This window comes from Dasypus novemcinctus, chromosome 7, assembly GCF_030445035.2.
Source record: "Dasypus novemcinctus isolate mDasNov1 chromosome 7, mDasNov1.1.hap2, whole genome shotgun sequence".
In the NCBI taxonomy this organism is placed as follows: Eukaryota; Metazoa; Chordata; class Mammalia; order Cingulata; family Dasypodidae; genus Dasypus; species Dasypus novemcinctus.
Genome location: NC_080679.1, coordinates 109,565,905 through 109,588,371, shown reverse-complemented (window position 1 = coordinate 109,588,371; position 22,467 = coordinate 109,565,905). Strand labels below are relative to the sequence as shown.

Sequence of the window (22,467 nt, the reverse complement as noted above, 5' to 3'; positions counted from 1 at the left end):
AAAGCCAATTAAGTAATATAGGCTCTATAGGCTTTGGATATTCAGTGAGGATGCAGATTAAATATGTTAATTCAAGTTTACCTGGAATGTGGGGGATATGTGATAATTCAAGCTTATCTGGTACTCAAACAAAGCACCATTTGATTCCACACTCCTATATCCTCCGGATAAAAGGGACTCAAAAATCCTATTTGGGGTTTGGGTTTTGAGAGAAGTCCCTGAGCCAAGCAGGTCATAATAAATCTTTTTCCTTTTCAAAAATATTCCTGAGTCCTGGCCTTCAATACACGATCAATGAATCTTTCTGCTTCCACACCAATATGAGAAGTGGTCTAACGATAGAAAAACCTAGCCTAGATCTCTAGCATCCTAGGCATTGAATCCAAGACAGATTGGAGCGTAAGTATGGCCAACAGAATCATCATCCATGCAACATACACACAGATCATACAAGCCATTAAATGGTAGCAAAACAATTCTACAACATGTCTTTTGCTCGCTTTACTGTATTATGGTCCAAAATGTTAATGATTGAGAATGGATTTGGGGTCAAGTAAGCACAATTCGGCATCATTTGACTTCTCGAACTGATTTTAACATATAAGCACAAATCTAATGTTTGTTTAAAAGGAATGGACAATCATATTTTTTATACATAGATATATTATAAGGTGTTGGTATAAAGAAAAATTATTAAAATCCTTCATTCTACTTATTTTTATTCAGCCAAATATAGTGTAATCATATAAAGATGGCACTGAGCAAAACAGAATAGTACCTGAAAATACATGGTAGAACATTCTCTAAGAAAATCGCTGGCCCAGAAGATACTTATAGAGAATCTTATAAACTAAAACATACACAAATGTTTCTTTGTCAAAGATAAATAAATTTTTAAAAATTCAAATTTCTTTCATATTTGGTGTTTTTTATAAAGGCTCTAATTCTTATTCAACCCAAACACTCCTATAAGTTTGCCACTTGTTTGGGTGTGTGTGTTGCTTTATTTTGTAGTATTTTTAGAGAATCAAATATACTTATGAGGTAGGAATAGGTAGGAAAAGGGAGATAACTTGGCAACAGAGGAGGTCCACTGGAAAAAATGACCATCAGAGAATGCATAGCCCCAGTGGAAAATCACCTGCCCAAGGCCTAGAGTATGTGCCCAAGGTCTAGTGCCAGAAGATACCAGATGACAAAAGGTCCACCCATCACCTGATCACTGCATGTTCCACCAACCCCTCTCCTGGGCAGTTCCCACTCCAGTAGCAGGAATATAGAGCCAGTGAAAATATGCATTTTAATCCCTATTTTGCATAAAGGGGAAACAACTTTCAAGCCCTCTTTTGCATAAAGTAGTGAGAAGGAAAAAGCCTAAACCTTTATAATACAACTCTCCAAACCACACTAGGTGCAACTCATACGACTCTTATGAGCATGCCCACATTGACAAAGTAAAGTGTGTACTTTCACTTTACATTAAATTCTCTTGCTACTATATGACTAGTCCTTGAATTCTTTCTCATAACTGTGTCAAGAACCCTCCTACCATAGGTTGAAGTCTATCTCCAAGACATCCCAGGACCTCACCAACATCACCAACATAATGAGGGAAGCATTATGACCAAGGTGAAGTTTTGTGAACAAAAATAGTTAAGATGTTAAATTCTTGGCTCAATTTTTAAAAGGAAAATCAACCATACCTACCTAGTTCTCTTATTAAAACACATATGTCGCTTCCCTCCTTTATGAACTCAATTTTAAACGTCAGTGGGCAAAAAGCTCTTTCCTCTCATGCTATTATAGATCAGTCAACAGCCTTGAATATTTGGCATGCTTCCTAACTCAGTTTGTGGGCTCCTTATAAGCATTGTTCGACAAAAGTTAAATCCCAGACTTTCCTCTTATTGTTAAGGGAAAGAATAAAGAAAATGTCACCAAATAATTGTACATGCTTTTGGTATAGGCAGTCATTGTGTGAAACTCACTGAAGGCAAGTTATAAAAAGACAGAATGTGTTCCAGTTAGACTCTTTAATGATTCACATGTAGGTCATCATTTCTTCTCATAAAAGCTAGAGGACAATTTCCTGATTCCATTCATACTGGCGGGCTTTCCTTTAACAGCTCTATTGGAACCAAAATATTTCAATGCAGAAGAAGCTCTCTCATGCATACACAGATAGGCTCACAGATACAAAGCAAAGTCATTGACAGAGAAGGGAGAAAAGATTGTATTTTGCATAGCAAACAAATAGATAAATGAGAGCACAACATTGGTACATGAAAATTTTTGCCATACAATTCAGAAATATAATAGTAGTATAAAAATAAATCTTACAGAGTTAACAGAAGCTTGATAATGAAATTTCGCTCATTACCAAGTTAAAAAAATATATTTTTTCCTTACAACGACTTCAAAAGTTCCTCAATATACCAGATGTTGAAATGCCATTAAAAAATCTATTAAATAGGATGATGCATATATACATATTATAGTTTAAAAATAGCAATATAGAACACTATAATTATATGAAAAAAATTAACATTAGTCTAGTATTCAATCACACAGAGTGCTGTGGCACCCACATCCTAGGCAATTATCTTTGTTTGCTAAAGGACTGCTGATCTAAAATACTGAAAATCTTTTGGCTTTTATAAAAGGCATATATGTGTGGTAAAAGCTTACAGTTTGAAGGCCATGAAAAGTACAAACCAAGGCACCATAAGAAGTACTTTCTCAGAAAGTCAGCTACTATTGATCCTGACATGTTGCCACATGGATAAGTAAGATGGCTGCCAACCTCTAAACAGGTTTCTCCTTCCCTTCTGAACTTCCTCTCTCAGTCTCAGTTGCAACACTTTCTCCCCAATTTCAGCTACAATCTATCAAGCAAATGGCTCATCTCTCCCTGGGGCTTCAGCTGTTTGAGCCATCTCCTTTCCGTCACATGGCAGGATTTTTTAAAAATGACAGTTCTCTTTCCCTGTGTCTGCCTGTCTGAGTGTTCTTTTACATCAAACCCAGCAAGGGGGCAGGGACTCAACCTGAGTCATGTCTTACTGAGGTAGTCTAATACAAAGCCCTACCACAATCTTAACAGGGCAATCTAATCAAAGGCCTCTCTGCTGAATTTAATGCAATCAAAGGGTATCACACCCATAAGAATAGATTACTTTCCAAACATAATCTTTCTCTTTTTGGGATTCATAAAATAATCTCAAACTGCCTGAGCAATATTTCCAAAGTATATTCTGAGAGAGAATAATTCCTTAAGTGGTTATTAAGTGCTATTTTAAAAAATATCTTATTTCAAGTAAGTATAAACTTAAAATTTTGGGAAATAGTAAAAATATTTGGTTTTCATATTTTTGAGGGAGAAAAGAGTGAATAAGAAAGTGACACCTCAATAATGAGTAAGATAAGATATAGAAGAAGTTTCTTTCAGGCAGGTAGAGAAGGTAGAAGGCCCACTTCTGAATGCCTAGAGATTGTGAGAAGGAATAAGGAAAGGGATGTTGACTGGAGAGTTCAGCAGACTGTATCTTCAATATATAGGGTTAAATTTCAGATCAATGTGGGTTAGCTCAAGGACACTGAGTAGCCCAGAATCACATCAGTCTGGATTATCCTGCGGACATGCCAAGCCTCCAGGAGAAACACCTAATTTTGGGTATGTGGCCATTTTCAACAAAACTCAGGGGTCATTCTGTGACATTAATAGTGGGGTACTAGAAAGCTATGCATGAGATGACAATCCTGGTTCCTCATAAGACCTAGGAAGTTTGCAGGACCATATTCCTCATTGACGGCCTTCACTAAAAACATTACAAGTATCAGCAGGAATTTAAGAATGGGTTGCAGAATACCAGGAAGGGACATTTGGAGATGGCATGTAAATAATCAAGCCTACTCTCTCGTGGTAAGTGATGATAACAGCACTTCACAGTGGTTACCAGTATAGGCTATGGATCAGTTCAATCATTCAGCAGAAACTGATAAGGTTCCAGGAAACAGGTAGAGGAGGTCTTTCATCCTTTTCATATGCTAGTATAAAGGCACATAATCTCACCCCTCTAAATATTTAAGAAGAGAGATACTGTGATTCCATGTGTTAGAAAATTTAAAATGTCTCCCAACAGCCTCCCTCAACAAAACAGTAACAATATTAATACACACACACTGCCACAATCACATAGCAGGAAAGGGGAACTGGAGGATGCTCATGCAGTTTGTTTGCAAGTCAAATATAACATATAAATTTAACTATGTTTAAATTGAGGAAGCACCAATTAAAACAATAACTCCATTGTCTTAACAAAACACTGGTAAGTAGGCATTGTTTTCCAAGATGCGGAGTTTAGTACATCACCCTTTCCTACATCTAAAACCACAGAACTAACCCCACCCCAGGAATACATTGAAATCTTGGAACTAGCATTTGCTAAATGTTATTTGGAGTATAAATTAATAGAACTTTAGAAAATAATTAAATTCAAATATCATAACTTATTTTACCATAGTTAATATGTACCAGGACTTCTTTCTTTAGGCTCATTCTAAGCTCTCCATCCCAAATATAATTTAGCTGTAGACTAACTGGAAGATTAGCAGAATCCTGTCTCTGAAGGCTGTCATATCTGCTTTGAAGAAACTTGCATTCAAGGTGCTGATTAGAAGCCCCAAATGGACAGTGAACTGAGACTTTATTGCCTTTACAGTATAGGTTGTATGAAATGTTTTGTGCCTGATGTGATAATGAATGTTTAATAAATGTAACATGTAGAAATAACCATCAGGGAAAAGGGTTAATAAAATGTGGTATGTATATTTATACACTGGAATGCTAAAATACTAGAAAATGTTAAGCTTCAAAATAATATAGGAAATGTGAACACATTTATGTGAAATGTCAACTCTTATAAATATTAAGTACATATTAATGGGTAATCATTTATGCAGTAAATTTTTTAAAAATGAAAACAATACATTACTTTAGAATGCTGGAACACAGGCAAAGGGATAGAGGTAGGCTTAAGTTGTTAAAACAGTGGTTAAAATAGTTTGAATGTATTAAGCCAAATGTCAAATTTATATTAAAAAGTATGCAAGTGCTTACTCTATAATTTTCTAAACAAGTCTGTATGTTTGAAATATTTTACAATGTAATATGTACTAGCTTTAGCTTAAAAATAAAAGCCTATTTTTATATGCTTATAGTTTGAGCAGTCTGATTCAAATCTCCTTGTAAGAAATTTAAGAGAAAATAAAAATACAAGTTGACAGGATCTTTCTTTGGTTTGAATGTGCTCAATGTCATGCTGGAAAACCCGGCTGTGGAAAGTATAAAGCTACTGTAGGAAAGTTCAAGTTCCTCTCACAACTCCTAACTAGTGTGATTACAGCTAGCAAATTAATTAAAGATAAGAGCCAAGCAGCAGGTTATAAAGTAAGACTGTTCCAAAGCAGCAAATGAAGCCAAATCACGTTTGAAACAAGATTCTCTTTGAAAACACAGAATCCTAGATAAGGTAAAGGTATATGGGGGGAGCAAAAGTGAGAATGTGAGAGGAGCAGATTCTAAAGCGGTGGATTGTGAGTGCAGAGCTGTCTAGGAGAGCCTAGGCAGAAAAGGTGGAATGTTTAGTAGGCATCTAGGGAACCAAAGCCAAAACTATAAACTGGGGAGAGTGAACATAATGAAAGATAGAGATTGTGATACCATCTTGTTAGGGTCAGATAGTGAAAGTTTCAAATCTTGATTATAAAGCAGAAGTATAACTCTAGTACAGATCAATCAAATCCCTATATCCTCCCTTAGTTTCTAACATTGAAAATGACAGTCAGAAGGTGTCAACATTTTGCAATTGTGAGATCACAAATCAAAATCCTGGAGTTGGATTGGCGTATTCTACTTATTTTGGCTAGGCATTCAGGTCTGGTGTTTGTACAATATTATAATAAATATTGAAATTTTATAAGAATAGTCAACATCGATAGTTCAATAAGAGTACACACACAGACACACATTTATATATATGGTATATGGTATAATTATGTAATTATATGGTATATTACTTTTACTATATTTATTTGAAATATATATATTTAAAGCAAGTTTTTATCTTAGAAAATAGTGAAGAAATAAATGATAAACAAATTCAAACAGAAAGAAGTAATTGCAAAAAAAAAATGGGCAAAGAGTTGAATAGGAAATGGCCCAAAACCATATGAAAAGATGATCGACATCATTAACCATTAGGAGAAAGCAAGTCAAAGTCACAATGAGAGATTAATTCACACACATAAGAATAGCTATTATTAAAAACACAGAAAATAACAAGTGCTGGAGAGGATATGGAAATATTGAAACTCTAGTGCCTTGCTGGTGGAACTGTAAAGTGGAACTCACCGTGGATTATGAGCATACAGTGGTTCCTCAAAAACATAAATATAAAATTATCATATGGCCCTGCAATTCCACCTATAGGTTGCTCAAGCAAATACCATAAAATGGTTGGTATACACAATGGGAATTTATTAGCTTACAGTTCTGAGGCTAGAAAACAGTCCAAATCAAGGCATCATCAAGGTGATGCTTTCTTCCTAAAGACTGGTGTTCTGAGACCACCGGTGGGTGATCCTTTGTCCTGAGCTCCTCTGTCTCATGGCATCGCCTATGTTGGCCTGTCCTGTCTTCTCCCTTCTCTTCTTGGTTCCACTGACTTTCAGCTTCTTGCTTCCCATGGCTTTCTGTCTGAAATTCACTCTACTTTTAAAAGACTCCACTGACAGGATTAAGAACTGTCTTGACTGAGGTGGGCCACACTTTAACTGAGGTAATCGCATCAAAAATTCCTACTTGCAATGGGGTCACATCCATGGGAATGGAATAAATCTAAGAACCTGCTGTTCTTGGGTAGATAGCTCCAAACCACCGTAACATCCAAAGACAATGAAAACAGGATCTCAACTAGATACTTGTAAACCTATCTTTATAGTAGCATTATTCATAATTATCAAAAGGTGGGGAAAAAAACCAAGCATCCATCAACAAATGAATGGATAAACATGGTTTTCATACACATTATGGAATATTATTGTCTTAAGAAAGAATGAAGCTCTGAGACATCTGCAACATGGAAGAAACCTGAAAACATTATGCCCAGTGAAATAAACAAGACATATAAGGACAAATACCATAGGTTGTCACTTATAAGAGAATTCTAGAACTCACAAATATGCAGAGACCAAGAGTAGATTAGTGGATACCAGCGATGAGAGGAGAAGGAGGAAAAAGTATGTTTGGTGGATATGGAGTATATATAAATTAAAAAAAAGGAGGACTTTTTATAAGAATTATTAACAATTCACAAAACAAAGTTGCACTTATCTTGCCATGAATATGGAATTAGCACAGATTTCAGACTTTACTTACATAGAAATAGAGCTAAAAGATGATATAAAAATGTTTGATTATAAATCCAAATGTACCAAAAGTAGTTTTTATTTAGTCATAAATTTAGCCATTACAAACTAGGTTTAATAAAATGGTACATTGTGAGTTAATTTAATTTTTAAAATATATATCCAAATTGTCACCAGGATTAGATTATTGTGCCTTTTATCAGGTTCCTGGGGCTGCTATAACAAATTACCGCAATCTTGGTAGTTTAAGCCAACAGAAATTTATTGTCTCATAATTTTGGAGGCTAGCAATCTAAAATCAAGTTGTCAGAAATGCCATGTTCTACAAACTAGCCTGGGCAATTTAGTGATGGATGAAGTTTAATGCCTTGTGAATTGATTATGAAGACTGATTCTTCCAAGTGGCAAATGGCGATTTTATGATATTCTGATATACTGCATTGGTTACATGTTCCAAAGACTCAATTACATGCAAAACGGTATTAGGAAAAACACTTAAATACATGTTGATATTGTTAATGATCATATGTGCAGCCTCTAAGTGTTGTTCATTAAAAATGAAATTTCAAACATTGTAAACATTTTTCATTATTTTCATTCCCCCAATAAGAGGTATTTAAGATTAGTGTGGAATGTAGTGAGTAATTTTAGCACCATTCTGTCTATGATGACTAGAAATCTGATTTTTATCTTTGGTCAAAGTTTTTCTTTTCTAGTCACTTACAAAATTAAATGCTTATTGTTTCCCCCAACAGTGATGTTTGGTGTATCACTTTCCAAACAGGCTCAAATTATATTTATAAATGTTAATAAAATGAATTACATATGGCAACTACTAGTCATTAATGTCTCACTACTGACATTTTCAAGAAACAATCAAATGCATTAAATAAAATGAATACATTCTCCATTTCCGCAATGCTAGAGAATTCACGGACATGCCTAGAGGCTGTTTCCCAGCCCTTTGCTACATCACCCCCCACCTTTTCTACTGTATAAAGATGTTTCAACATGTTTCTATTTGACAGTCCTGGGGAGATGTTGGTATAACTGAGTGAGCTGAGCATACCTTGAACCTGAAAGAACAAGCCGCTTACCATGTTCAAGAGTGAAGAGCAATAATCATAGAATGAATGGAAAAATCTCATTTCTAACCAGAAAAGTATAGCCACACTTATTTTATTGTGCTTCACTTTATTGCATTTTGAAGATATTACACTTTTTATAAATTGAAGGTTTGTGGCAACCCTGTGTCAAACAAATCTGTTGGTGCCATTTTTCCAACAACATGCTCACTTGAGGTCTCTCTGTCACGTTTTGATATTCTTGAAATATTTCAAATTTTTCCATTGTTGTTATATCTGTTGTGGTGATCTATGGTCAGTGATCTTTGATTTACAATTGTAGTTGTTTTGGGGCACTACAAACCATGTCAGTATAAGATGGTGGACTTACACTGATGAACTTTGATAAATGTTCCATGTGTTCTGACTGCTCCACTGACTGGTCATTCCCCCATCTCTCTCCTTCTCTGCAGGGCCTTGCCCTTGAGACACAGCAATATTGAAATTATGCCAGTGAATAACTCCTTAGTGGCCTATAAGAATTCAAATGAAAGGTAGACTACACATCCCTCACTTTAAAACAAAAGCTAGAAATGATTAAGCTTAGCGAGGTAGATTTATGGAAAGCCAAGATTGGCTGATAGCTAGGCCTCTTGCACCAGTTAGCCAAGTTGGGTGGGCAAAGAAAAAGTTCTTGGAGGAAATTTAAAAAGTGCTACTCCAAGGAACAGATGGATGACGAGAAAGCAAAACAGTCTTACTGGTGATATGGAGAAAGTCATGGTGGACTGGATAGAAGATCAAATCAACCACAAAATTCCCTTAAGTCAAAATCTAATCCAGAACAAGGCCCTAAATCTTTTCAATTCTATGAAGGCTGAGATAGGTAAGGAATCTGCAGAAGAAAAGTATGGAGTTAGGAGAGGTTGGTTCATGAGGTTCAAGCTATCTCCATAACATAAAAGTATAAGGTGAAGCAAAATATGCTGATGTAGAAGTTACGGCAAGTTATCCAGAAGATCTAGCTAAGATAATTGATGAAGATGGCTACACTAAACAATAAAATTTCAATGTAGATGAAACAGTCTTTTATGGAAGAAGATGCCATATAAGACTTTCATAGCTAGAGAGAAATCAATACCTGAATTCAAAGCTTCAAAGGACAGGCTGACTCTATCACTAGGTACTAACATAGTTGGTGACTTTAAATTGAAACCAGTGTTCATTTATCATTCCAAAAATCTTAGTGACCTTAAGAATGATGCTAAATGTACTCTGCTTGTGCTCTATAATGGAGACAACAAAGCTTGAATGATAGCACATCAGTTTACAACATAGTTTGCTGACTATGTTAACCCCACTATTAAAACCTACTGCTCAGAAGAAAATAAGATTCCTTTCAAAATCTTGCTGCTCATTGACAAAGTGTCCCTGGTCACTCAAGAGCTCTGATGGAAATACACAAAAAGATTAATGTTGTTTGCATACCTGCTAACACAATATCCATCCTGCAGCCCATGGATCAAGGAGCATTTTGACTTTCAAGTCTTAATATGCAAGAAATATATTTCATAAGGCTATAGCTGCCATAGATAGTGATTCCCTGATGGACCGGGGAAAATTCAATTGCAAACCTTCTGGAAAGGTTACCCTTTCAGGATACCATTAAGAACATCCATGACTCACTGGAAAAGATCAAAATATCAATATTAACAGGAGTTTGGTTGATCTCGGCCCTCATGGATAACTTTGAGGAATTCAAAGTTTCAGTAGGAGTAACTGTAGTTGTGGTATAAACAGCAAGGGAACTAGAATAGAAATGGAGCCTGAAAATGGAACTGACTTGCTACAATCTCTCAATAAAATTTTAATGGATGAGGAGTTGCTTTTAATGAATGAGCAAGAAAAGTGGTTTCTTGGAATGGAATCTACTCCTGATAAAGATGCTGTGAGCATTGTCGAAATGACAACAAACGTTTAGAATATTGCATAAACTTAACTGATAAAGCAGACACAGGGTTTGAGAGGACTGAATCCAATTTTGAAATACTTTCAAAGTTTACTGTGGGTAAAATGCTTTCAAGCAATATCACATGCTACAGAGAAATCTTTTATGAGAGAAAAAGTCAATCGATGTAGCAAACTTCACTGTTGTCTTATTTTAAGAAATTGCCACAGCCACCCCAAACTTCAACAATCACTACTCTGATCAGTGATCAGCCATCAACACTGAGGCAAAATTTTCCATCAGCAAAATGATGATGACTCAGTGATCATGCAGATGATCGTTAGCATTTTTTATCAACAAAGTATTTATTAATATATTTTTATTTGTTTTTAAAAGATACTTAGTATTACTTAAAATATTACCTAAAGAAAAATATAAGGGATTCCCATATGCCCCACTCCTCATACCTCCTACCTTCCCCACATTAACAACTTCTTTCATTGGCAACAAAGTATTTTTAAATTAAATTATGTACATTGTTTTTAGACATAATGCTATTGCACAATTAATAGACTACAGTATAGTGTAAACATAACTTTTATATACACTGGAAAGCCAAAAAAAAATTTGTGCAACTTGCTTTATTGAAATACTTTATTGCAGTGGGCTGGAATTGAACCCTCAATATCTCCAAGGCATGCCTGTAAATGAATTCTAGAAAATAGTGTTTCCTTATTTCTATTCATCAAATGCTAATGCTCTAATATAAAAAGATGATAGTTCTTTTCCTACCTCTTTGATCTGTCCTTTTAGAAATACTTTTGAATTATAATAAGTGACACTTATTCTTCCTCCTTACCCTCCTTGCGTTTTATTTAAAAAAATAGAAACCTGAGCTTGCTATGGCTCTATGAACATGAGAAAAACTTTCCCACAGAAGATCTCAGTTTCATTGGAATTATGTTCAAATTAGTTTCACTCTGGCCATCTCAGAGGAGGACACAAATACCAGAGATAAGATCCGTAGTCACAAAACACTCACCGCAGTTGGCCTCATCGGATGCATCTGCACAGTCAGGATCCTCGTCACAAACCCACAGCTTGGAAATGCAATGTTTGGTGGTTTTACATTGGAAATAGTCTGGAGAACAGCTGTTTTCAGCTTAAAAGGAAAACATCCTATTAAAAATGTGGCTCTGGACAAGAACAGATATTTTATTTAAAAATCAATTAGATGAATATATTGATTAAAATATATTATCTTTCAATTAATGTGAGCAGTTTTAACTTTTGATTAAAATATATTATCTTTCAATTAATGTGAGGTGTTTTAACTTTTGCAGAAATGAATAAGAAGAGAAATTTTCTGCAATGATATTTTGATAAAAATCAGAGATTTTTTTTAAAAAGGACACCTTGCTTAGATATTTGGAAACTAGGTTTAAAATTAAATAACTTAAGGCCCTTCAAAATTATTTATTTCAGACAAAAGTTAAAAACGCATGTTCATGCATTTATATAAACAGTAAAATAGTAAAATTGAATGAGGAGATAAAAGGTAGATAATTTATCATAATCTCTAAAAGTTGTATTGAATTTTTAGGGAAAAGGTGAACATCCAGCTCGGATGGTAAACTGCATCACAAATCCTGTTCCGTTTAATGAATCAGCTTCAGAATGGCTAGCCATAAAGAACTGGTATAGACTTTAGTCTGAACGCACCATCTTAATCAAATTGCTGGATGACTGCACATTATTTACTGATAAAAGTTTTAGAGGAATAAAATAAAACTTGAGCAAGACAGAAATTGTTGATAGGTATTCCACTGAAACCCTGAAATTTGACAGGTGTTCTATAGTTCAAATCCTGTGTGTATTTGTGCATGTGTGTGACTACCTGCATGGGAATATATGGTATAAACTGTTTTGCCTTTCATTTATTGCCATTTGACTTTTGGTGGAAGATGGAAATAACAGATGAATAAAATGGTAAATTGTTTATTATTATTCTTTCACTTGGCCTGCTGAGATATATTCAATGGATTATTATTTACAGTTATTTATCAAGAACTTTTGTTGGGTTAATTTGCCCAGACCTTTCTCATCATAAGCTCAAAATGTATTTATGGGGGAAAAAACGTTATCTAATTGAATTTGGCGTTGATTTGAAGTTGAAGCCAATTAATATGTCCACTTAAAATGGACCAAAATCCATTTATGGAAATAACAACATAATCACCTGAAATGTTATTTCTGTTGTTTATCTTATAAGAATGGGCATTGTTTCATATTTGTCATGATTTCCACGTAGATTTTAAATAAAAAACACCCATGATTTGTTTCTCTATATTCTTTAAATAGCACTTATTATATAATTCATCACAATTGGTAACTGTTGGTAATTATTCAATCATAATTGCTCTTATATTTTTCTACACTGTATGATTTTATGTAGCCTAATTATAATTTTTAGACCAACTTTAGGCAGGAACTAGAAATAAAACAAGATGGAGTATTTTGAGGTGACTTACGGCAGTCTCTTTCATCTTCCTCATCACCACAGTCATCTTGGCCATTACATCTGAGGTTTACTGGAATACATTTCTGGTTCTTGGTACATTTGAACTGACCTGACAGGCAGACATGTGTGTCTAAAAGATAGAACAATAAATCTTTGCTGAAACCTATGTCTGAATTTAAATCTCTGCAGAAATAATCACATAAGAAAGAGATTTATGTCCCTAAGTGAGGAATTTAATCACCTACCACAGTTGAGTTCATCAGAATTGTCTCCACAGTCATTTTCTCCATCACAGATGAAAGCAGGAAGAGCACAGAGCCCAGTGCCACACTGAAAGCGGCCTGGTTGACATTTAAATTCAGCTAAGGAAGAAAAAATATTGTTTGACAGACTTAGTTCATGACTTCTTAAAGAAAATTATTATGACATTAAAAATATTTATTATAATTAATATTGTACTAAACATACTCTAGAGCACAATGCGAATGTCTGCCACAGGGACAGCTATTAGATTCAGAAGCATACTTAAGATATGAAAAATCAGGTGGCCTCTAATTACATTTCATAAACTAGCAATAAGAGGGAAGGAATTGTTAACAACATAAACATATCACCCAATTTCAATGAAGTGGTATTGAGGGGTATTGGAGATTGAATCATATCCCCCACAGAACACACGCTCAGGTCCTGTGTTGGTTTGAAGCTGTGTGTACCCCAGAAAAACATGTCAAATCTAATCTATTCCTGTGTGTATGAATCCATTGGAAGTGGGAACTTGTGATGAAACTACTTCAGTTAGGGTGTGACCCATGCCATTCAGATGGATCTCAATATTATTCCTGGAATCCTTTTTATTTGAGGTACTGGGAGCTGGAGATTGAGCCTGAGACCTTGTATGTGGGTAGCTGGCACTCAGCCACTGAGCACCATCGACTTCCCTGAGTTGTTATTTTCATTTGTTATTTGTTTTTGTTTTTATAGTGGGCACTGGGAACTGAACCTGGGACCTCCCATATGGGAGGCAGGCACTCAATCACTTGAGCCACATCCCACAAAGAATCCTTTATAAGAGACTGAAATTCAGACAGAAAGAGAAAGCCATGGAAGTAAGAAGTTGAAAGCAATGAAATCCAGAAGAGAAGATAGAGACCAGCAGACACTGGCATGTGCCTTGCCATGTGGCATAGGAGCCAAGGATAGACAGAAGCTGGTTTTAGGGAAGAATGCATTGCATTGATGATGTCTTGATTTGGACATTTTCTCAGACTCAAATTGTAAGGTAATAAATTCCCATTGTTTCAGCTGAATCATTTCTCAGTATCTGCTTTAAGCAGCCTAGGAAACTAAAAGAGATCCCAGCCCTTAGTCCTGTGAGTATGAACCCATTTGTAAATAGGAACTTGGAAGATGTTCTTAATTAAGGTGTACCCAAACTGATAGAAGGTGGGCCTTAATCCAATATGGCTGAGGTTCTTATGAACAAAGGAACCTGGACACAGTAAGAGGAGCTGCGAGGAGCAGCTAGAAGCTGGAACTCAGTGGATCCCAGAAGAGACAGGAGAAGGTGCCACCATATGCATTCCCATGTGATGGAAAAGCTGAGGACAAAGGATCACTGGCAGCCAGACCCATAATGTCACAACCTTTGGGGAGAAAGCTTCACCTTGGTGATGCCTTGATTTTGAACTTCTAGCCTCAAAACCATGAGCCAATAAATTCCCGGTGTTTAAGTGTATGGTGTTATTATTATTTTTTAGCATCTATGAAACTAAAACTAGGGCCTACATGGCAGAATAGAATTTATTTTTAAATTTAAAGGTTATTCTAATCCCATTTTCTAAAGTCATTTCTCCTTGATCACTTTGTTGCCTATAATATGTGAGGGAAGGGTATCTGACCTCAATACATATTCCTTAGCACTGCGTAAAGCAAATGATTTCTATAACACTCACACTTTAAATCAGATTACTTGATTTTCATTCATATAATCTTATTGTTATAAAGACAATATTTTGCAAAGTAAATAATATTTTTATATTACATTCAAATTCCATTACAATACATAACTCCAAGATGATAACACATTCTTTTTTTGCTATATTCTTTGAGTTTATGTAAGAAATAGTAATAGAGTAGGATCTATTGATTATTAACTCTGTACCAGAAACTGGGCAAGATCCTTTGACACACAGTTACTAATTTCATTTTCATCATAACCTTCTCACTTCATCATCAGCATGACCATTTTACAATGTTCTCATGGAAATTAAGTAACTCATCCAAGAATGTACAACTGTCAAGTATCCTGTGGAATTCAAATAAGGATCTGACTCTGAGGGCTTCCTACAAACTATATTGCTGGCAATAAAACATCTATCTTCTGACTGATGATCCCAATGAATGTTACTAATCACTGACTTTGAGATTAATAATATGCTGTTTATTAGTTCAAATCAATGAATCAAAACTAATAAATGACATTTTAAACTTCCTTTGGAAATAAATCATGCTTTTACAATTACAGTATTAATTAAAAGTTTACTTTGTGTTCTTCATAAAATTGCTCTTAATATGTGCTTGACATCCAGGAAATAAGTAGAACAGGTATTCTAAAGCTTCAAACATCATTTACTTCCAAACTATAGTATTTGTTAATCACATTAAATGTTTAAACAATGTGACATTTAATTTTCTCATTCTCAAACATTGCATTTCTTCTACTTGCTGTTTCTTCATATACTATTTCATTTAATATTCCTCTTTCTGCCCAAAGGATTCTTCTAACAAGAAGGTGTATGACCAGTCACGGAGACATAAATGACTGAGAAATAACTGGGGGCCCATCTGACCTTCTAAAATGTCCCTAGAACGATCCACAGAGTATCAGACTGTTATAGGTAATAAACTTACCATACCAAAGAATTCTTATGAGGCACACTTAAAATTCATGAAAATAACATTATGTAAAATTTTAAGTAAGTGACACTGTGATCAGGCTTTCTTGCCTTCTCAGGTGAAGGTATAGGTATTGTCAGAATGATTATTAGATCTTGCAAATTTTTATGATACAACTTCTCAAGAATTCCCAACACTCAACAGACTCATGGATATCGTTTTTTACTTTACCATTGCTTTCAAAATAAAGTGCATGCCTAATTCTGATACCCCATAAACTTAAGGAAAAGATAATTTGCTTAAAAAGCCACAGAGGGTATGCAACCACAAACACATGGTAGCTTTAGGATCTAACCAGGATAAGGGCTTTACAGAAGCTCTTAGATATCTCTTTGATTTCCCTCAAAAGGCATAACGTAATATTTGATTACAATATATTCAAAAAGTAAGTATACATGAAAAAAAACAGTATACTAAATTTGTAGTTAATATTCCACATCAAACAGTTCCAGCATGAAATTTCAGTCAAGATTGAAATTATACGGGGAGTTAAGGTGTTGCACATATTTTAGACAGAAAAGCACTCAGTGCCATTGACTTTGTCTGCAAGTCATTATGGTGATTGTTTCCTCAGAGAATACATTAGTGGGCAGAAAAGGTCACCTTTTTAACAGAACGAAATCAACATTTTCATTTTTTGTTTATGACTAAGTTACAAAATTAAGTTTTATCTCTCTATTTACTTTATTGTGGGAAAATTAATATTTCTGTCAATGAATAAATCTCAGTAAGTTCACCTAACTAATTTCTAGGTCCTTTGAAATTTCTTTTAATTCATCATTTAAAAAAATAAAAGAACATTTCAGACATCATAGTGCACTTATCCCACAGAAATACTACTCTTTATATATTATTTATCAAAGTGAAAAAAAAACTGTATCTCAAAACAAAAATCCAGGAGCAATGGGCATTTGAGAAACATGAAGAGGCTATTAGAAAAGCAAAGATTTTTATTAATTTTGTCCTTCTCACTAAATCTTTTACTTACTGCTTTCAAACTTGCAAATGAACTAAGTGATATTTGTATACTTGGGAATGGCCAGAAAGACTAGACTGCAACTCATCTAAGCAACAATGGAGAGACTCTAATTTGAAACAGCTTTGCAATTAGATGATAGAAAGCTGAATAGCAGAAAGTAGCTAGTTCTCACTAATAAAAGACACTGTATTTCTTCAGCACAAGCCTAAAGATCAATTTACAGGGTCAAATCATGGCAATCATACACTGGGATGTTGAGGGAATTATCATGATTGCCTACAAACATCTTCAGCTTGACAGGACAGTATTGGAGTGACCCACAGAATGGCCTACAGGAGGCTATCAAGGAAATATCTACTGATTGTCCATTGCCACCAAAGTTACCAACAACATTAAGAAGTGCAGCACAGAAGCATGTCAGTCACAGAAGTCTACATACAATTGTTAGTAACTTTAAAGCTGCTGCTAGGAGCATGCTCTATCAGTGGAGTAATGATTTGTATTGGAAAAACTGACTTTTAAGGAGCTTTCAATATTTTAATACTGACAGAAAAGTTGAGAAAACTGTATCCTCTTAAAGGTAAGATTTGAGTTACTGAGTGGCATTTTGAATATTTGCTCATTTTTGTTTCCAATTTAGTAAATGTGCTACCAAATATATTTAATATAGAAGTCAAAATCATGCTGATTAATGTTTTACTAATTACTATACGAGGCAATGGACTTTTTGACAGTATTTCAGAAAGAGAAAAAAAATGAACACAAATTGCTGGTGGTATCATTCTGAATGTAATGGTTACCAGAGACGCACATAAGCCTGCAGCAGTTTTGCTGTAATTTTAAAGAATGACATATAAAACCTTTTCTATTTCAATTTTGAGGAAGTATCAGAAGACCACTACTTTAGACCTAGCTTCAATTTTACAGACACCTGGGATTTAAGTAGTTCTAAACTGCAAATTCTAACATTTGCCAATGTACTCACGGCAGTCCTCAGGTTCATCAGACCCATCGCCACAATCATCCACGGTGTCACATTTCCACCAGAATGGAATACATTTATCAGTTTTGCAACGAAACTTAATAAAAAAAAGAAAAGAAAAAGAAAAAATAAGAAAAGTTATTAAAGAACCCTGTTCATAAAAAATGGATATTTAAAAGTCATCTGTGCAGAGCAGCCAGGCTACAGTCTTGCTTCAAATGTGAACTCTGGTAGCCTTAGGACATCCCACAACAGGGAACAAATACACAAAGGGCAAAACAATTTTCTGGGGTAGCAGGAAAATCTCAGGAAAACTTCCTGAGATTCCTGTATGTACAGAGCGCAGCTCATTCATTTGACTTATCATCTTTGACTGCGTTACTACTGCAACAGGGTTGAGGAGTCTTGACAGAGGCCATGTGGCCCACAGACCTTAAAATATTCACAAAATGTCCCTTTGCAGAAAAAGTTTGCAGACCACTGAATAGGGCATAAAGTCATTAGGAATTTGAGAAAGAGGTATCAGATTAATTTTGGTGATTTGTATAAATTTAATTGAATTCCATTGTCTTGGCAATCTTAGACGATGCACTTAACATCTCCTAACCTCTGTTCCTTAACCACCAGAGAAGGAGCTAAAAATAATCTGGAAGGTCCTTTCCAAGTTCTTTCATGCTGTGATTCCATGAAATTTCTTGAATACTGAAAGTACTGTCTTTTGCCATAGGGAATATTTGCCCCAGGTGAATTTTACATATATTTCCTTCAAGCAGTTGAGGTCAACACAGCTATTCTCAATTTTCAGAAATCTTAACAAATACAGATCTTTTAGGATAAACAAAGAAATTATGATATTTAAAATAGGCAAATAATAAGTTTGCAATATCTCTGATACTGATCATTTTATTTTTTAATAGAAGCACAGAAGAAAAGTGTTGTAATAAAACCTTTTTCAAGTTTATACAAAAATCTATTCACTAAAATATCTACTGATGATTTTAGTTGTCTTAACAATCTTTCTCATTTTAAAAACTAAGAAAATAGTCATAAGAAAGATGATAATTCTAGTATTTATTGAAATAAAAGACTACTTTTTATTCCTCCTTTTTGAAATGAACACTGATGTAGAAGATTAACAATAGAGAAATAAGTTGTAAATGTTATGTAGAAATATTTACTTACAGGGTATTTAGTACACTTCTGATTGTTACTAGAGAATAATTTCAGGAGATTAATATTGCATATTATTTTTATAAGGAAGGTGATCTGAATCTAAATTCAGAGAGCATAGAACTATTGTTCCTGTACTACTGGTCAACAGCACACAGAAACAAAGAAAGCACAGCCAATTTAATCCTTAGAGGGTGGTCTGAAAACAAAGTAACCCCTTTCCTAGCAACATTCGGTTTGAAGATTACCCTCAGAAGAAAAAATAAACTAAAGAAAATCATACTGTCCATACAGAGGGCACATGCATCTGAAATAGTTGCCTTTAAAAGAGTCACTTTAAATTACTGAAACTAAGAAATAGATCAAGGTTAGCTAATTTCTTCACATAATATCATTTTTTTCTTCTTTAATAGAAGAAAAGAGAAAGGAAATATCACAATGTTCATCTGGAATTGAAAACATTAGTTTGATCATTTTCTAAAATTTATTTATTTTCCTTTTGAAGTGTTTATGTTGTAATTCCGAGAGGAGGGACTAACAGTAAGTTGGCATTTACCTTAAGTTTCATGCAAGAAGATTTGTAATATAAAAAAAATTATAGTCTAGATTCAAGTCTCTCTAAAGAAAATGGATAAGCAGAGTAAGAATTTGGTCACTTAAAATATTGAAACTTTCTTCAAGTAATAGAGGGTTAGACGCTAGTTTTTGCCAAACCTATCTGGACATCAGAGACTTCTTTCAAGGGTAGATGTATATCAACTATGATACGAGAGTGAATATTGTCTTCCGTGGCAATATTGAAGCGGGGAGAGTAATGGAACAGAAATTCAAGGGCAGATGTGACTGTTCAACTGATTTGCCTGTATTTGCTTAGTCCGTGGTCATATATGTTGTGGTTTTCATATTTTACCAGAGGAAAAATTACCTTTTATAGATAGTCACTGTCTGGGGATATGAGGCTGACACTGAAAGCAACTGCCCTGAAAAGTAAAATTTCTAATGATTACAGTATATCAAAGCATATTTGTAAGAGGATTTTAGATCTCCTGATTATCTTCAAAGTCTTCCCAATCATGATATGAAAAATATCTAAAATACATATTTTTAAATATACTAAATAAGTCTGATATAAATAAACTCTGATTCTAGAATTATATTTGCCATTTCATTTCTAAGAACATGAATGTGTTTGAAGTCAAAAAAGACCAGCAAAAATACGCTCTTTTTACACTAGTCAACATTTTATTCATTACTCTCAGAAGGAAGATCTCTTCTATTTTGTGTCTGGGATTCATTCTTTCATTGTTAAATTCAGTATCTTAAAAAAAAGACCAATACTAAATATAAATATAAAATATTTCTCATAGCAACTGTTCTCCGAGACCAATATCTTCATAAAACAAACTGAATCCCCAAAAAGAAGGTATAAAGAAACTGCTAAATAAATACCTCCTAACATGCAAATCTCAGAGTAGAAGTGTAGTTGACACAGGAAGTCTCTATTTAGAAGATAAGTAAAACCATTTTAAAATTTACTTTTAATCCTCTAATTAAAATCTATTTAAATTTAATATTTGAAATGATTGGCATTGCACAAATTAGATCAAATCTTGATTTTGACAAGATTTTCATATGTGCATTTTCAATCCTAACAGAATTCTTATTGTTCTGCTGTGCTTTGCTTATTTTATTTTTCTAAAAATAAATACTATTTGGGTGCATGCCATTGACTGAAACCATTAGTGATAAAAAAACAAAATTACATGGTAAGGTGAATAATACAACATCATGGTCAGAATGCTTAATGCTATGAATCTGAAATACTTAGATTATTTGCTTCACCACTCTGAACATTGTGTTTCCATAAATTGACTTTTCTTTAAGAAGTATAGAGTAGATAGATTTTTCTACCAGTATATCAGAAGTCTTATAGGTAAAATGGCTATCTAAGATAATCACTATTGGATAGTGATGATCACTAATGGGTTGGGTTAGCTTTCTTTATCAACATTTTTCTTGAAGACAAAAAAAAAGTTAAATGTTAACTCATTTTCTCAGGAAGGATGGTAGAAAACAAGGATTTTTTTTTTCTTTTTTCTTTTTGCTTATTAGAGAAGTTGTGAGCATATAAAACAATCATGTGAAATGTACAGAATTCTTGTACATCAGCCCTCTACAGCACTTTATATTGTTGGGGAACATTTGTTATTATGCAGGAACATGATCAGAGTATTGCCATTATCTCTGGTCCATAGTGTATTTAATATACTTAGTGTATTTTTTCCATATGAAAAACACCAGTCTTTGATTCATATTTTTGTCTGTTCTGTATTTCTTTTACTGAATTTATAAAAATCTTCATGGAAAAGACTATTGAATATATTTATAAAATTATAAATATTTTAGTCTGATCATTGATTCCAAATTGGGAAATAATTTAATCATAGGCATACCAAGTTCAAGGTTGATTTAGGTTTTCATTTAATCAATTCATCAGCATTTTTGGTTTTAACTAAATATTATTATCATTTTTCTTATGTAATAATTTGAAAAGTTTAATTATTTTCCTTAATATAGAAAGAGTAATGTTTCACTACATATGTCTCACAGTTGGATATACTCATTTCTTTGTCAATGCATCCATTTGTGATTTTCTGCTTCTGATTGGCCATTGAAGTTCACTATACTGCAGTGGCTTAAGCAGGTTTTGTCTCTACTAAATTGGCTATGGCTGTCTAAGGATAGATCTGTGGACCAGTTCAGAGGTTATTTCAAAATAACCTTGAAGTTAAGCTGGAAATTTGGCTAAGCTAAAAAGGAGGAATAAGATTTAGACTTGTAAAACTGAAAAAAAAAAAAAAAAAGAGAGAGAAATGTGATTTATCTCCTAAATTTTGATGCTGATTGTAATTAGGTAGCTTATATTATTTCTCAAAGTGACTTAAATGCTCTTGTTCTTTGAAAATAATGTGCTTGTTCACACAAACACTCAGGGGATTATAATTTCCATCAAATGCAGAAGATACTTCATAAAGAAAACAGAGTCTGGCCAAAAGAAATTAAAGAAGACCAAAATAAATGAAAGTATATTCCATGTTTATGGATCAGAGGACCAAATATCATTAAGATGTCAATATTACCCAAAGCAATTAATAGATTCAATGCAATCTAATTCAAAATTCCAACAACCTTCTTGGCAGAAAGGGAAAAGCCAATCATCAAATTTATAAGGAGGGGTAAGGGCCCTGAATACCTAAAAATATCTTGAAAAAGAAGGATGAAGGATGAAGTTGGAGGACTCACACTTCCTGATTTGAAAACTTACTACAGTGTCATAGTAACCAAAAGAGCATGCTACTGGCACAAGCACAGATATAAACACTGACAGTCTGAAGTTCTTTTTTGAATCCCTAAAGATTA

General features: G+C 34.1%; 1 protein-coding gene across 1 annotated transcript in view; it reads right to left on the bottom strand.

Annotated features, from left to right (window-relative positions):
* The window catches only part of LRP1B (LDL receptor related protein 1B), a 2,023,931-nt gene that overhangs the window by 206,448 nt on the left and 1,795,016 nt on the right, over positions 1-22,467 (bottom strand). Inside the window, exons 63-66 of the mRNA XM_058301027.2 lie at positions 17,881-17,974; positions 13,207-13,323; positions 12,972-13,091; positions 11,483-11,602 (exon numbers count right to left, since the gene is read on the bottom strand). Of these exons, the coding sequence (XP_058157010.1) occupies positions 11,483-11,602; positions 12,972-13,091; positions 13,207-13,323; positions 17,881-17,974 (451 nt within the window). The remainder of the gene's footprint in view (positions 1-11,482; positions 11,603-12,971; positions 13,092-13,206; positions 13,324-17,880; positions 17,975-22,467) is intronic.